Source organism: Zootermopsis nevadensis, unplaced genomic scaffold, assembly GCF_977971745.1.
Source record: "Zootermopsis nevadensis isolate Lab colony 2312 unplaced genomic scaffold, Znev_1.0 Znev_ptg000008l, whole genome shotgun sequence".
NCBI lineage: Eukaryota > Metazoa > Arthropoda > Insecta > Blattodea > Termopsidae > Zootermopsis > Zootermopsis nevadensis.
The window spans coordinates 75,253-89,307 of record NW_028259140.1 but is presented as its reverse complement, the minus strand read 5'-3'; the positions used below and the strand labels follow the sequence as shown (position 1 = coordinate 89,307).

Sequence of the window (14,055 nt, the reverse complement as noted above, 5' to 3'; positions counted from 1 at the left end):
GAGTGTAAAGTCTGTGTGTGAGTGAAGCGGCCCTCTGAGTATTTGTGGTTGTGTTGTGTTGTGTTGTGCCAGCGAGAGACTTCGAACCAGGGACCATGGCAAGAGGAGCAACGCGCAAACAGTAAAGTTAAGAGAAAAAACCAGTGTCGGCCGAACCCCTAGTGGACGAGGACCCATCCGCTGGAGGATGGGCTGGGTGCTCGCGGCAGATCTTGTACGCCATAGCATCGGCACGGTCTTATCAGAGCGGCCAGGCTCCAGGTTGCCAACGATAACCACGTCGGTCCGTGCCAGGCAACTTGTATTTGACGCGGCGCCCGCCACGACTGAGGGAATGTTAGGTTAAGGTCAAGTTGGCAACCCTGTGCACTTTATACTTTTTTTATAGTTTGTAAGTGTCCTCCCTGCCCTCCCCGATAGGTGCCCAAGTTAGGTCGCGTGCACTTAGCTTTTGTGTCCATGGCAATGGACGTTCAGTTAGGAGGGTTTGATATTTCTGTGTGTTTTTTTTTATCACAGGGTGCACAACTTGACAGGTTCGGTCGGCACGACCAATGAAATCAATGCGAGAAGGAGAGACAGACAAAAAGAACTTTTGCATTCTCTTCCTGTGAACAAATCGCATTGCAAGGAAAAAGATTCAGTAAAGCCAAAATACGTATTTTGGTTCTTCAGTCTTTCGCTTCAGTGCTGAAAGATTTGTCTGAATCTGTAAGGTTATTTATTGTCAGGAATTCTGAAGAGAAATATTATGTTTTGTTGTGTGTTTTATTCTGTGAACTGAATTACAGGTTATTCGACGTTAGAGAAAGACATCGATTGTGTTTTTTCTTAAGAAAGCGTAATTCAGCGTTATCGAACGCAGATCAGTTACACGAACATTTTGCGTTTCGTTTGTCCGCGAGAATCGCGGAATTGGCGCCGGAGTTAGGATTTTGCACGACGAAAACTTCGCCGACGTAATAACGCGCTTTGGTTTGAACAAATTAGGAGTTTCGTGTGTTGTTCCGGGCCGCGAATCCGTGTCGCTGTTATTTTTTTCAGGAAGGCGAACTCCTTGCACGGGCGTAAAGGTAAGTGACAGAATAAAGGTGGGTGAGAGGTTCGACGTTGTTTGGTCCTCGTTTCCGACGTTTCGTTCTTCGATTCAGTGAACCGTCATTCCAGCGCGACAAATCTGAATTTCGTGTTCTCGTTTCATTTCCGATCTTATTGCGACGTCGTAAAAGCTCGATAAATTTTAGTGTGCGTTTTCGTTCGCCGAAGTGGATGGCCTGCAGTCGTGTCGCTTCGAAGTTGCGCTTGTCAAAACGGACAACTGCAATGAGCAATCATAAATGGCTACTGAACTCTGCGCATGCGCACAGCAGAAGAGATGAGTCACGGAGTCAACGAACAGCACAGGTAAGTTTTCTGAGTTCGTGTTCTTACTTCCAATGTATGATTGTTGAGCCGTTCTTACAGAAGTCGTTTTGTTTGTTTGTTTGTTTGTTTGTTACAGGTCCCGCTCATTTCCTGTGCCTCAACGTGGCGAGCGGGTGAAACAAAGAACGATGCACGCCCGAAATTGGTTTTAGGTTTTACTTTGACGGAAATCCGTCCATTTTGGTCACACTGTTTCGTCTGTGTGCGGTTATGATTCGTGATTTGCCCAAGTTAATTGTCCTTTAAACGTTTCAATGTTATTTCGCGTCGCCTATTGACACGTGTTCGTCTGTCTTATTTTCTCCAGGTTGTGAGGATTTGAATAGGAGAGTCGACTTATGCACATAAGTGACGTGGAAATTATAATGGAAATGTCCGGGCAGTATTTTACGAAGTTGTGATTCATCGATTTTGATTAACATGGTTCGGGTAATTTGGACAATTACTCGCGGACGGATACGATGAGACTAATGGGTGGTCTTTAAAAAACACAGACGAGGGGGATTGTTTTGGTTTCTTAATTGTGACACTCTGTGGCACTTATAAAAGTGTCAATTATTTGCTTTCATGAATGTACAGAATTGAAAAATTTGACAGGGTGACCAAAAATGCTCGGAATGATGAAAGAACGTTTTGATATTTTGGCCAAGCAACGGAAGTGTGATGATACAAACTTCTGTTAAACCTCTGTTGTGTGACCACAGAGTTGTATTCGTGAATCTGGTAATTTAGAAATTATGGGGATGCATCGTTCCTTGGCCAAACAGGATGAACCTGATAATTTTAAATAATTTCCTGGTCACCAAGCCCTCGTTCACAGCTTCAAATGCATTCAGTATTTAGCTTTTCAAGAAGTTCCCTCTTACAAATCCTGCCATTTCAGTCTGAACCTGTAACCTAGCAACCTTAAATTTATTTTCATGTTAGCGATGTCACGTGTTGAATGTTAACCGAAGAGATTTTCTGAATCTTTCCGAAATTATTCACGTGTCTGTAGTAATAGCAGTGCCTGGATCCAGTTTCTGAAATTTAATGTCTGAAATATTCATTCTTATAATAATTTCTCTAACTATACATGAGTCACTTAACTCGACTTTTATCACTAACATTTGCCTTAACGTCACGTATAAGAATTGTGGAATGGAGGGCTTAATGTTCATCAAAAGGTTTCAGGTAACTCGTGTCATCACTAGCTCAAGTTGAATTTTGACATTCTGTGAAAATGATGTACGTAAATCTGTGATTTATCGGAAGGTACTACGCTTGCAGGTACCTGGAGGAACTAACAAAAACCAGGACAGCTCATCCGCAGTCCAATTCTTGAGCACAGGACGTCCAGAACACAGAGCAGAGGGGCTACGCCTTCAACAATTCATCATCACGAAGTTTTGTTGTTAACTTGATGCATGTTTTTGGATATTTCCTGGGGATTGAGACGAGCTGCATCCAGTGAGTTTTTCTAGTGTTACAGGATAATGTAAGCAGAGCCAGCGTCTGAAATGTTGTTTTTTTCAACAAAAATATATTTGTTTCGAAAGTGCAATTAGCCTCTTTACCGTCCAGTAAAATGTTAATTTTAACTTTGTCCAGTTAACACAATTTATTCCAGCAGTATCAATACAAATCACATTAAAATTACGCAATTTATAATATTTCTCTTTAGAGTAAATTAAATGTAAAAATACCTTCACGGCGACTACCAAAAACACGTAAATAAAACCGAGCGCCTTACTCCAGACTCCTCCCAGTTCCACAAGAGGCGCCACCATCACCTCGTTTTCATCTCGTGCTACCAAGGTCTCCTACGTCGCACTCGCATAGCAAATTGTGATGAGCATTGACTATTATATTAGGAGCAAACCTTCGTGTGTTTTTAAACATAATTCTCGTGTGTTCTAATTGTGGTGCAATGTATTCAGTACAGCTGTTTCTCTGTCGTTCAATATCCTAGAAACAAAGCGAGCTCCTGAAACGCTGAGCGATGGATGAACACAAATCTTAGTACTTAGTACATCGTATTTGATTCTGTGTAAATGTTGTTTTGAAATTGATGTTGCTAAAACTTCTGTCATTATTTACGAGATAAATTGTTAGTATTAACTGAAATTATGAATTGTAAAATGGTATAAAAGATACTGGACTGAGAGCTGTGTTTTAAGTCCACCTGACGTCATATTTTCAGGGGCTTAAAATGTCGCCTTTGATACATTTCATTGCCTCATCTTTATCAATTCCTCGTGGCGTCTGTTTCGATTCTGTCTCTGAGAGTTTGTTTCTGTTTTGTGCGGTCGAAATTGGAACTCCATTACGACAACGGAATCATCCAAATTCGAAAGAGTTCAGAGAAAGTTTCGTGCTTTGTGCCACGGTAATTACGAATGCATTTTAGTTACAGTAAATATCTCAGGCGGCGTCTTGATGACTTCCCTTTTCAATTCGTTTAAGAACAAAATTAGCTTTTTCCGTGTTTGATTTTGCTTTTGTCCTGACCTCTGTACATTTACGGTTAGTCTCAATTTCAAGGTCAGAGGCGTACTGCGTGTTTTTGTGCAGTAATTAAAGTTAAGATTCATCCGCGAAAGACTTGCTCGTGTTGTGTTGGTGGACGTGTATTCGCGTTACTAGACTTCTATGTCACTTTTATTAGATTCGATGTACGAATTAAAATAAATGTATGCTTATAAAAAATCCGGACAATTTGTGACCGAATGTCAAAGTATCATAACAATTATGCACTGTCGTCTTCGTTACTTCAATGCAACACGAATATTCAAAATAATAACGTGTAAAATTTACTGCGATGTAACTTAATGAAGCTTCTACAAAGTACAGTCAAATAATTAAATAAATTTAGAGCGTGATGGAGCACGTACACACAGACGTAGTGTTCCGTGCTCCGTGACCGGAGAAACCTAAATGGAGAACAGCCCGTTAAATCGGAAAATGTTGTGGGAGATTTGTCGCCAGTTACGAGAAAAGCTTTGACCTTGGTAGTGCGCGCAGAGCATAAGGAAAATGTTTTCTCAGCTAGAATACGTTCTCACGGCGGGGAGTACGAAGACGCCCGTCTTCTGCGTTGTAGCGCCGCGAAGTCTGGTAGGAGGTCCCTCCTGCCTCCATCATCACGTCGTCTTATCGCCCTGACGATGGAGGCATCAAGCAGCGTCGGTTTGAAGCCACAGATTTACAACCCTCAGACTTCTACAGAGGTCAGAACTGCCGAGGTCAAATCTTTCGCCGTGAGTCAGGAATAATATGCATAGCAGATCGTTACAGATTGCACCGTCCTTTAATTACGAGTCGTAGTTCGTAAGTTTTTCTACGCACTTATTAAGTAGCTGAGCGTTGCCACGTTCAGCGCTGATTAGATCGCTATAGCCCTTATGTCCGGATCCCCTGTTTTCAGTGCACGTGCATCGTGTCTCAAGGTCCCCTCCCAGTCCTCCCCTGCGCCTCATCGTGGGAAATTGCAGTGTCCGGAGTCTTTTTCTGTAACTTGTTTGTCAACTTGTTTTTCACCTGAAAATAAATAACTAAAGCCTCAGCTGAGGCGATCTTTAATTAAACCCCGTGAACCCAGCAAAAGAGTCTCATAAATCCCTTCATCGAACCCAAACCCACCTTGGCAACAATCTACAAAGAAGAAGGGAACGGTTTCACAACCTCTTCAAATGCCGTGCTTTCAGTTAACAGATGTGTTTATTTATTCACGGTATTTTTAGGTATTTTAATGAATAAGCACAAAATATTACCACAAAATACACAAAATTGAATTTCGTTAAGGCACATACAGAGTAACAGGAAAATGATACAGCTCTAATCAAAGGGGGAACTCAATTCATGTTTCCGAGATAAAATCAAATACAGAATCAGCTTAACAGATCGTAAGCCGGGCCTGAAAGAAGACTTCACGTCTTATAACTGCCTCGAACCTGGACAATACCTCACCAGAATGCGCCACTAACCAGGACGTGGTTAACATAACACATCATTTATTCCGGCCCGAGTCCATTGTGTTACAAGACAGAACAGTTTCATTTCTTCGAGGACACCAGCAGAATCTAAAGTTCTCACGGCGGTAAGAACGAAATTTCTTTCGTTCTGGATTGACCACTGATCGGCGCTGCAACCAAGGACACAGTCGTCATCCTCCACCTTTCCTTCCTCAAGCGCAGAAAAATCAATAACGTCCCGAAGTTCCTCGTCCGCCAGATGGCAGGAGAATGTTGATGTAGACCATGCACGCAGCTAGTTTTAGCTCGCAGACACAGATAGCGCGCGTGTCAACACTTCCACTTCCTGTTCGTACAGCGGATGTAATGACGACGTATATTAATTTGCACGTGTTTAACTATAAGCATAATTCATTATGGCGTGTAATTAGCAAATGGTCATTTTTGGTCCAACAACACAAAGTTTATTCGCGGGAAATCTGTTGTCTCGTCTCAGTAAATAAAGAAATTAATTAATGCCAGACGGCATGACAAAATATCCAAAAGACAGTCGCCTTCCTTTGAATTTTAAGTTAATATTCTTTAACGATGCCATTTTATAATGACTCAACTTTTCGGTTCATAATTAATATATGATATAATGATTACCAGCCCATGAATATTGGTCATCTGGAGAGAACTTTTGACTGTGAAAGAGGCTTAGAGCCTGCCACTTCAAAACCATCGTCAGTACGGGCTTCTACTGCACATTTTTCACATAACCGGAAATCTTCTAGAACTATCTAAACAAAAGACGGGAGTCTAACGAAGGTTTATTGCGATTACATTCCAAATTCTTTTGCACTAAAAGGGCTATAAGCTGTGTCTATTTCTTGTTCCTACTTTTTAATTTCTGTTTTGCATGGATCAGAGTCCTTCATCGGAATCCGATAGCAACTTACTCACTCAAGAAATCCACCGCCTTTCATTGAATCCAAAGGTTCATCACCGCCTTCACAAGATTATCCTTATTCAAATTCAACCCACTCTCTAACATTTAACTTCATTACAATCCATTTTAATATTATCCTTCAACTTACTCTTATGTTTCATGGTAAATTTAAAGTGACATAGAAGATGCTGTAGAATTTACTTTTTCTTACAATCTCTGATTGGTTAATTAGGTTAATGGACCTATAATAACTTCACCTAGATTCTAGGTTGTCCCCAGACATTGTGGCAAAGGGAAGGAAACCCCCGTCCTGCCAAGAATTGAAGCCCGAACGCCCAGTTCGTAGCTAGTAGCCTGAAAGAGGCCCCAATCCGGATTGACGGAGGCGTTACTTATATACTTTGTATATCATCTTGGAAATTCAGCGGACGCCGACTTCCTTATGAGCTCGGCGTAAACCGTAGTCAGAAATGTGGGGCGTAAGCGATGCCTTTTCTATTTGTGTAACTTTTCTTTTGAATTCGAATCGTTTCATTGGAAAACAGAGACAGATAACGGCGAACGAATAAAATGTACGGAGAAGAAACAGGGAAGGAGAATAGGAAAAGATGGAGCTGAAACAAGAGGGAACACAATAATAATTGTGATCTTACCTCTCGTTCCATGTGTGGATTTTCCACGGATCTGCGTTCTGACATTCGACAACCGAAACCTCCCAATAGCCGCGATGTACGCGACAGACATTAAGGAGGCTAATAAGTCCTTTGAAAGTGCGACAAAGTTCAAATACTTGGGAAAAACAATAACGATTCAAAATGATGCTCACGAGGAAGTTAGGAGGAGATTAAATTCCGGAAATGCTTGCTACTTCTCAGTTCAAAATATTTTGTCTTCCCGTCTGATTTCTAAGAACCTGAAGATTAAAGTATACAAAATACTAATTTTGCCTGTTGTGTGGTATGGGTGCGAAACATGGTCAATTTCGTTGACATTACTGTGTTGAATATTTCGGGCACAAACCTGGGTCCACATTTTCGCCTTCCGCTGTTATGTTATGGCAGTGAGCGTCAGTGTGGACCCGGCATTAAGAGGCCGAGAAGTGAAAATGAAACTTCAAGATAAAAAGAAGAAGAAGAAGGCAGAGCTAAGACTCGAGAACAAGTGTCCATATCCAGAAAATCATTCCGTACCGAGCATATTTTATTAGCCACGTGATCTAATTACAGGTTTGTGGCGACTATTACCGATTGGGTACAAGAATACTTTGTGGGGTGGAGTTATTTTATCACGTGCTCGAGGCTGATTTTCAAAAGACATGCGTAATTTAGAATTTAAAAAGAACCGGTTATGACGACAGGCGTTTTACTTCTGTACGCTGTCAGAACTTTCGTTCACTGTTTAACGTTCAAATGCGGCAGGCAAACTTTTTAAATTTTGGGACTTTACTGAGTTACGATGCAACTGACCATGAATGCAGAATGCAACGTGCGTGTTATTTCAACAATTTTAGCGTTCCTGAATTTCTTGTCACAGTGAACTTACTAAAACTGCAGCTGTGGTAGCTTGCTTGGTGACACACGCTATGCGACTCCACCCCCATTTAAAAGAAGGTTGAGCTGAAACAGGGTGTTTCATGTTAATTGTCGTTGAAATAAAATTTACTGTGCGTTAGATGTATAACACACCTCTTTCGATCTTTACTTTTTATGTATGAGGGGATGGTTATTCATGTAATAAATGTTTCGAACCCCCTCTGAGCTTAAGATTATGGCAGAGCAGATCTCTATCTATCTACCTGTCCGAAAGTCCATCCACCTGTCTTTATTATCCAGAGTTTCCGCATAAAACACAGTAACTAAGTACAACAGCAGAGCATACAGGCTTGGATTCAAACCAGTAACCTGCCGAGTACGAACCCCATTCCACAGCGCCCAGTTCCCAAGCCGCGCGTCGATGCCTGTTCGTTGCTTGGTTCTCAGCGTCAATAACAAATATAATGCTCCATGCGCTGTGATCTAATAGGGCAAACCACGGAAGTCAAGAATACTTTTCCAGAAGTCAGATTTCTTGAATAGCCCAGCGACTATTACATTGTCAAGAAGCATTCTGTTCTATAGTTTGTTTCGCAGTCAAATCTAGAGCTCATAACGTGACGAGAACAGTCCTAATGTATTTGAATACATTTATACAAAGACTGAATAATGGCTACAGATTTTCATGAAGCTAAACCTACGATGGCTCAATTTTGTGGGCCCTCAGATTTTAATTGGGAAACTTGGATGTTTCCAAGTTAATGTATGTTCAATAATTCTCTTGTGTTTGGATTATTTACGACGCGAAACTTGGTCAGTGGCATTTATGCAGTGTCACAAACGCCTACATTTTGCGTTTTGGACGAATGCTTTGTGTTGAAAAGCATGAAACATTGGGTACTTGGCATAAAATGAATTAATGGTTTCATCATCGCACTCAGCTGTGCTGATGCAGTGAAAGGTTTCGACGGACTGGACTCGTAGGTCGATTGAATCTGGTGTCAGAGTTGCAATATTAAGACGAAAATTCTCCGGGATGTCGCGCCGTATAATACAGTAGAAACTGACCGACGTTTCAGAGGTGCTTACTTCCTGCATCATTGGGCACTCATCGCCCTGATGATGGTAGGTAATAAGCACCTCTGAAACGTCGGCCAGTTTCTACTAGATTACTTGCCGCTGTGAGAAGCTGAAATCTCACTTACAGCAAGGATGTTTCTGGCAAAGTGACAACTTGCAAGATCAAGAAGGAGATGGGGGATACCATTGAGGTTGGTTTTATGGAAATAAGTTGCGAGTACGTGGACTGGATCCGTGTGGCTTGGCACTAGGACAGACGGAGGATTCTGTTGATCCTCGGGGTTCTGTTAAAGGCCTGCTTCGTGTTCGGCAGGTGCCGGGTTAAAATCTCGGCTCAGAGCCCGGCTATCTCAGCCCCTTCAGGCAAATTCCGGGATGGTACCGTAAATTAGGCCACGACCGCTTCCTTCCACATCCTTTCTAATTCATTATTCATTGTCTTCCTCTCATTCGACGCTGTGTAATCCGTTGAATTGTAAAAAGATAATCACGAGGAGGTTTTATCATTATCGCAGCTGCGTCGTCTCACGCACGGCTCTGCCTGATTTCCGCTGGCCTTGACCTAAGTAATTGGTTCACGCGGCGATTTCTTGCTTCAGGCAGGATCCGGTACGAGAGCTCGTGGCAGAATTTCCTGAAGAGGACGTCTGCATTTTATGGCTGTCGACACGATCACTGTGATGGAAAAGTTCTCTTATCACGGAATGTTAAACTGCAGGTCGTGTCTCAAATATTTTTAGATGCATTTAACTCTTTGAAGCACAGTGGTAACTATATGTACCACCTGCAGTTATATTTATGGGGTCTTCTTAAGGTACAATTTGGCTGCACGCGACAGAGACGGACTCATCGCAGCTTCCCGCCACTCACTTTTGAGGTGACGACCGAGACATGCGGCAAAGTGTTTGTTTTGTTGAGACGCGTGCACATATTCTGTGAAAAATGAGTATAAAAATGCTTCTAAAAAGGTTACTCGAAGAAGAAGAAGAAGATGTGTTGCTGTGTTATTTGTTGCGAAAGAAAGAAAGAAAGAAAGAAAGAAAACCTACGAGTTCAATATTCAAAACCAGACGCGAAGAAGGATCTTTCTGTCTGTTAATAAAGAATCATTTATCATTAGAAGAAGAAAGTTTCAGGAGTTATTTCAGATTGAATCAAAAGCAGTTTGGTTACGCACTGAGTTTAATAGGAAAAACATACAAACAACAAAAACTGTCGCTCACGTTACGGTTAAGTTTCTTATATTGTATTATTACTAATTATGTCACAAATGTAATGACAATTGTCTTCATTCAGTGATGTTGGTTGGTTCGGGGGTCGAGGCAGTTCTTATAGGAGAATGTGCTGATACCTCAGATGAACTTGGGTTGGACATCCCATGTTGCTCCTCGCATATCCATCTGAATCACTTCATAGTGACTTAAAATGTTAGCTTGTATTTTCAAACGTGGAGCCTTTACGTGGTTCCCAAATGAAGCAATTTCGTCTTCAATTTCTGTATCAGTGTTGGCACTTAACTGTTGCACGAGATTATCAAGAATATCATCATGATTGTTGTTGCGTCTTTTTCGTCGTGGAGGCTGTGGTACAGAGGACTGCGATGCTTCATCTGGACAACCTTCGCTGTTTTCAGTCCGAGTCTCAAACTGTGCGTTTGCCGCTGAATCTGACTCAACATTAGATGCAGTAGGTCTTTCTGTTGAAACCGGTTCTAAGAATTGGAGTCTCTTGAAAAAATCCCACTTAGAATTTTTCGGTGGTGCAGCTGATCCGGTTGACATTTTTCTTTTGCGTTTAAATCGATTGTATGAATCCCGTATATACTTCCAGCGTTTTCTACAGTCTCCATCTGAAATGAGAAAATACGCCCATTTTCGTGTGCGTGTTCTTTGTGTACGATATCACTTATTGAGTGATTGACAATTTTTTCCCTTCAGATTTATGGCGACTGGCGAAAGTTACGCTTCACTATCGTTTGCTTACCGTATATCAGCGCGTCATATTTCACCAATCGTGAAAGAGGTTCTTAGGTGTCTAAGAAACAAGTTGGTACCTCAACTCATGCCTGAACCTACGCAACGAGAGTTTCAACGCATTTCAAACGAATTTTGGATAAAATGGAATTTTCCGAACGCCGTTGGAGCCAATCTCTTTCAACTACAAAGCTTTCTTTTCTATCGTTCTTTTAGCCATCGTGGACGCTAATTACAAGTTTATTGCGGTCGACGTCGGTGCGTATGGCAAAGAAGGTGATTATTGGAAATAACTTTAATCTTCCGGGTCCTGAGTGCCTTCCGGGAACCATTTCTAACTTTCAGGCGAAGCATCGGGTCTCGACGCGTATCTGATGAAGTTGCAAAGAATAACGTAACTGAACAGACATTCAATTATCGCCTTTGTCGTGCCGGAAGGGTATCGGAAAATGCATTTGGGTTGATTTGCCAAGTATTTTGAGTGTTTTATACACACATAAACATTTTGCCGGAGACATGTGATGATTTGATATTAGTCGCCTGTTATGCGATGGATTCCTAGTAAAAATCTGAAAAAACTTTCTATCACTTCAGTAATGACGTGGAAACAACGCCACCAAACACGCACTCCTTATCTCGAGCAGGAGGCGAGATAAGAGAAGAGTTGAGAAAATATCTCATGTCAGACGCTGGTGCAGTTTCTAGGCAAGTAGATCGCAAAAACCTGGTAATAATCCATTCATTGCATGACGTGTTTAAGTCTAGAAGACGTTATATTGTATTATAAAAACGCAAACAACTAACCACTTTTGTCTAATTAGGCGAGCTTTGGGATTTAGAGGGTTAAGTCTGGCATTTATGAAAGCGACAGTGAACTTATGAGTCCTGCAAATTTCGTGACTGTCAGGCATCGAGCAGGACCCCGTTCCTTGGCGTATAAAAATGTATTCTGTGAAAGTTAAGTTGCCACCACGCCCCGCAGTAAAGCTGACAACCGATTTCAGACTACGTTGCCGATAACTGGGTTACACCGAACGCCTATTGATTGCAGCATCCTTGGCGATGTAAAAGTCTGACCAGAACGAGCTGCATGGAGCAGAGTCCATCTTCAGCCCTCGGTCGGTCGGCTAGTCAAATTCTGAACGAAATTCTTATCTCCTTATAACGCAGTTTCCTCCTCGCTCTTGTCACTTCATCCGTCTCGGGTCCAGATATTACCCTCAGCGCTCTCTTCTCAGACACCCCGAGTCTGTGTTTTCGCTTGAAGTGAAAGACCGGGTTTCACACCCATACAAAACAGTAGGAAACATTCGTTGTTAGAGAGGAGACGGGAAACAGAAGATTGTGAACTGCGGGCGGGAGAATGTGAAGGTGCGTCGTGCAGTTGTAAAACGCTTGGAAGTGCCTGAGGTAAAGTTGGTAATCGGCTTCCTCAGACGTTGGTAGTATTTCGTAGGATTGGCGGGCAGATTGAAATAGCTGAAGATTGTCAGTTTGTAGATAATAATATGAAGAGTTTTATTCAGTCTCAAGACAAGATCAAGTTCACGCGCCCTGGGACCATGAAGTTTATGTATAATATCGAAGAAGGTGGCGTGATGTCGTTCTCTTTATGAGTGCGACCTCACACGTGATCTCGTTACAGGCGATGACATCATAAGGAAACTGTTATCACAGGAGGCAGAGTTGCGAGCTGTGAGGGCGCTCTCATATTACATCTGCTTAATCTCAATACGTGGGACTTACACAGTGTCTGAATTTAATTCGGATGGAGTTCGGACCTCAGCTTCTGGGGAATGCGGTGATGATCCTTCGTGGAAGTGTAGGCAACTGTCAGTTGCTCAAGAGACGTGCTAATTCCTTTCTTGTAGCTCCTGAGAAATGCCGCCAGTCGTTTTTCTGGGTCTCTCCGACTGTCGGTTGTTTCCATGGAGACGGTTCCCTGACCTTGACCGCTATTTGTGATCTGGCCTTCGGCGTTGTGCGAGGGCTGGGCCTGCCAAAGAATTACGGAATGTTGGTCGTTCGCTTAATAACTCGCCCTGCTCGATTAATCCAGACCCGGGGACTAACAGGAATCTTTACTCGAATTTACCGCGGGCCGGCGAGGGAAGTAGGTTGTGTGGATAAAGCTGGCTCAGGAGGAGAATGCCCCGCGTAGCGAACTTTCGGTTTGCTGCCCTCAACAGCGCTGAACGGATTTTGATGAAACTGAACGCGAACTGGCGTCGGTAGGCATCGCTTCGGGAAATTCTCCGCTCCACATTTAGCTCATCTCTGGTTTTCAGAGTTCACTTGGCAAATGTTCACATTCGCTGGCTTCATATTTTAGGGTAACAAGTTTGAATCCACGAAGTCATTGTCATTATCGGAGATAGAATTGAAGTTGCTCAAAATCTGCCACCACGCGAGATCCGACATCCAGACAATTGTCTCAGTTCCTTGCCCACGTAAAACCGACGTTTCGGGAACAAACCCTGAAGATGGGGACAGAGTTTGTTCCCGAAACGTCGGTTTACTACGGTAACCAGTTGATTATGTGTAATAAAATTGTTTGTATCTTGTGAATCACACAAAACATCATAGTTGAATGGTTAGTACTCCTGCTACATGTTTGGCAGGTCCTGGGTTCAGATCTTGGCCTGCAGACTGGCTATCGTGACGAAGGCTTGTTGTGGTTTTCCTCAGTCCCTCCAGAAAATGCTTGGATAGTTCCTTAAATTAGGCCATGATCACTTCTGTCCACATGTTTTCCAATTCTCTGTTTACTATCATCCTCTCACTCGACATTATATAGTCTCAGCTAGTGACAGCATCGTTAAATAAATTGTGAGTCACATGAAGATGGCTGCCTTCTGGGTTGTAGCATTACAACACAGAAAACGAGTCATATTCGTACTCGCCACTGTGACTCGCATGCTTTTGTTATGCTGTAACTTTGTGTGCCTGAAACTCGGGACTGTCAGTGTGATGGTATGAGATAAGAAATTCATGAACATGTGTCTGCACGACCTTGAATTTTAAGACATCCCATCTTGCTAGTGACATCTTATAAATTGATCTGAAGTTGTCACTGACATGAAATCCCACAGTCTTGGACTGGGGACATTAAAATATCATAGTAATTTATAAAAAATACATTTAACACTGCTTTAGCTTTA

General features: G+C 42.3%; 1 protein-coding gene and 1 long non-coding RNA gene across 2 annotated transcripts in view; one reads left to right on the top strand and one right to left on the bottom strand.

Moving 5' to 3' along the window:
• Positions 1 to 14,055, top strand: part of LOC147874425 (uncharacterized) — a 99,375-nt gene that overhangs the window by 11,796 nt on the left and 73,524 nt on the right. The gene's annotated exons all lie outside the window — the stretch shown is intronic.
• Positions 10,228 to 12,657, bottom strand: LOC147874428 (uncharacterized). The gene is made up of 2 exons (XM_087344751.1): positions 12,641 to 12,657; positions 10,228 to 10,770 (listed from the first exon to the last, which is right to left on the bottom strand). The coding sequence occupies exon 2, from the start codon at positions 10,700 to 10,702 to the stop codon at positions 10,274 to 10,276; it is 429 nt and encodes a 142-aa protein (XP_087200877.1). The 5' UTR covers positions 10,703 to 10,770; positions 12,641 to 12,657; the 3' UTR covers positions 10,228 to 10,273.

What these genes read in the sequence shown, in the direction of transcription:
- LOC147874428 (XM_087344751.1), bottom strand. Translation starts at nt 10,702, where the DNA reads ATGTCAACCGGATCAGCTGCACCACCGAAAAATTCTAAGTGGGATTTT.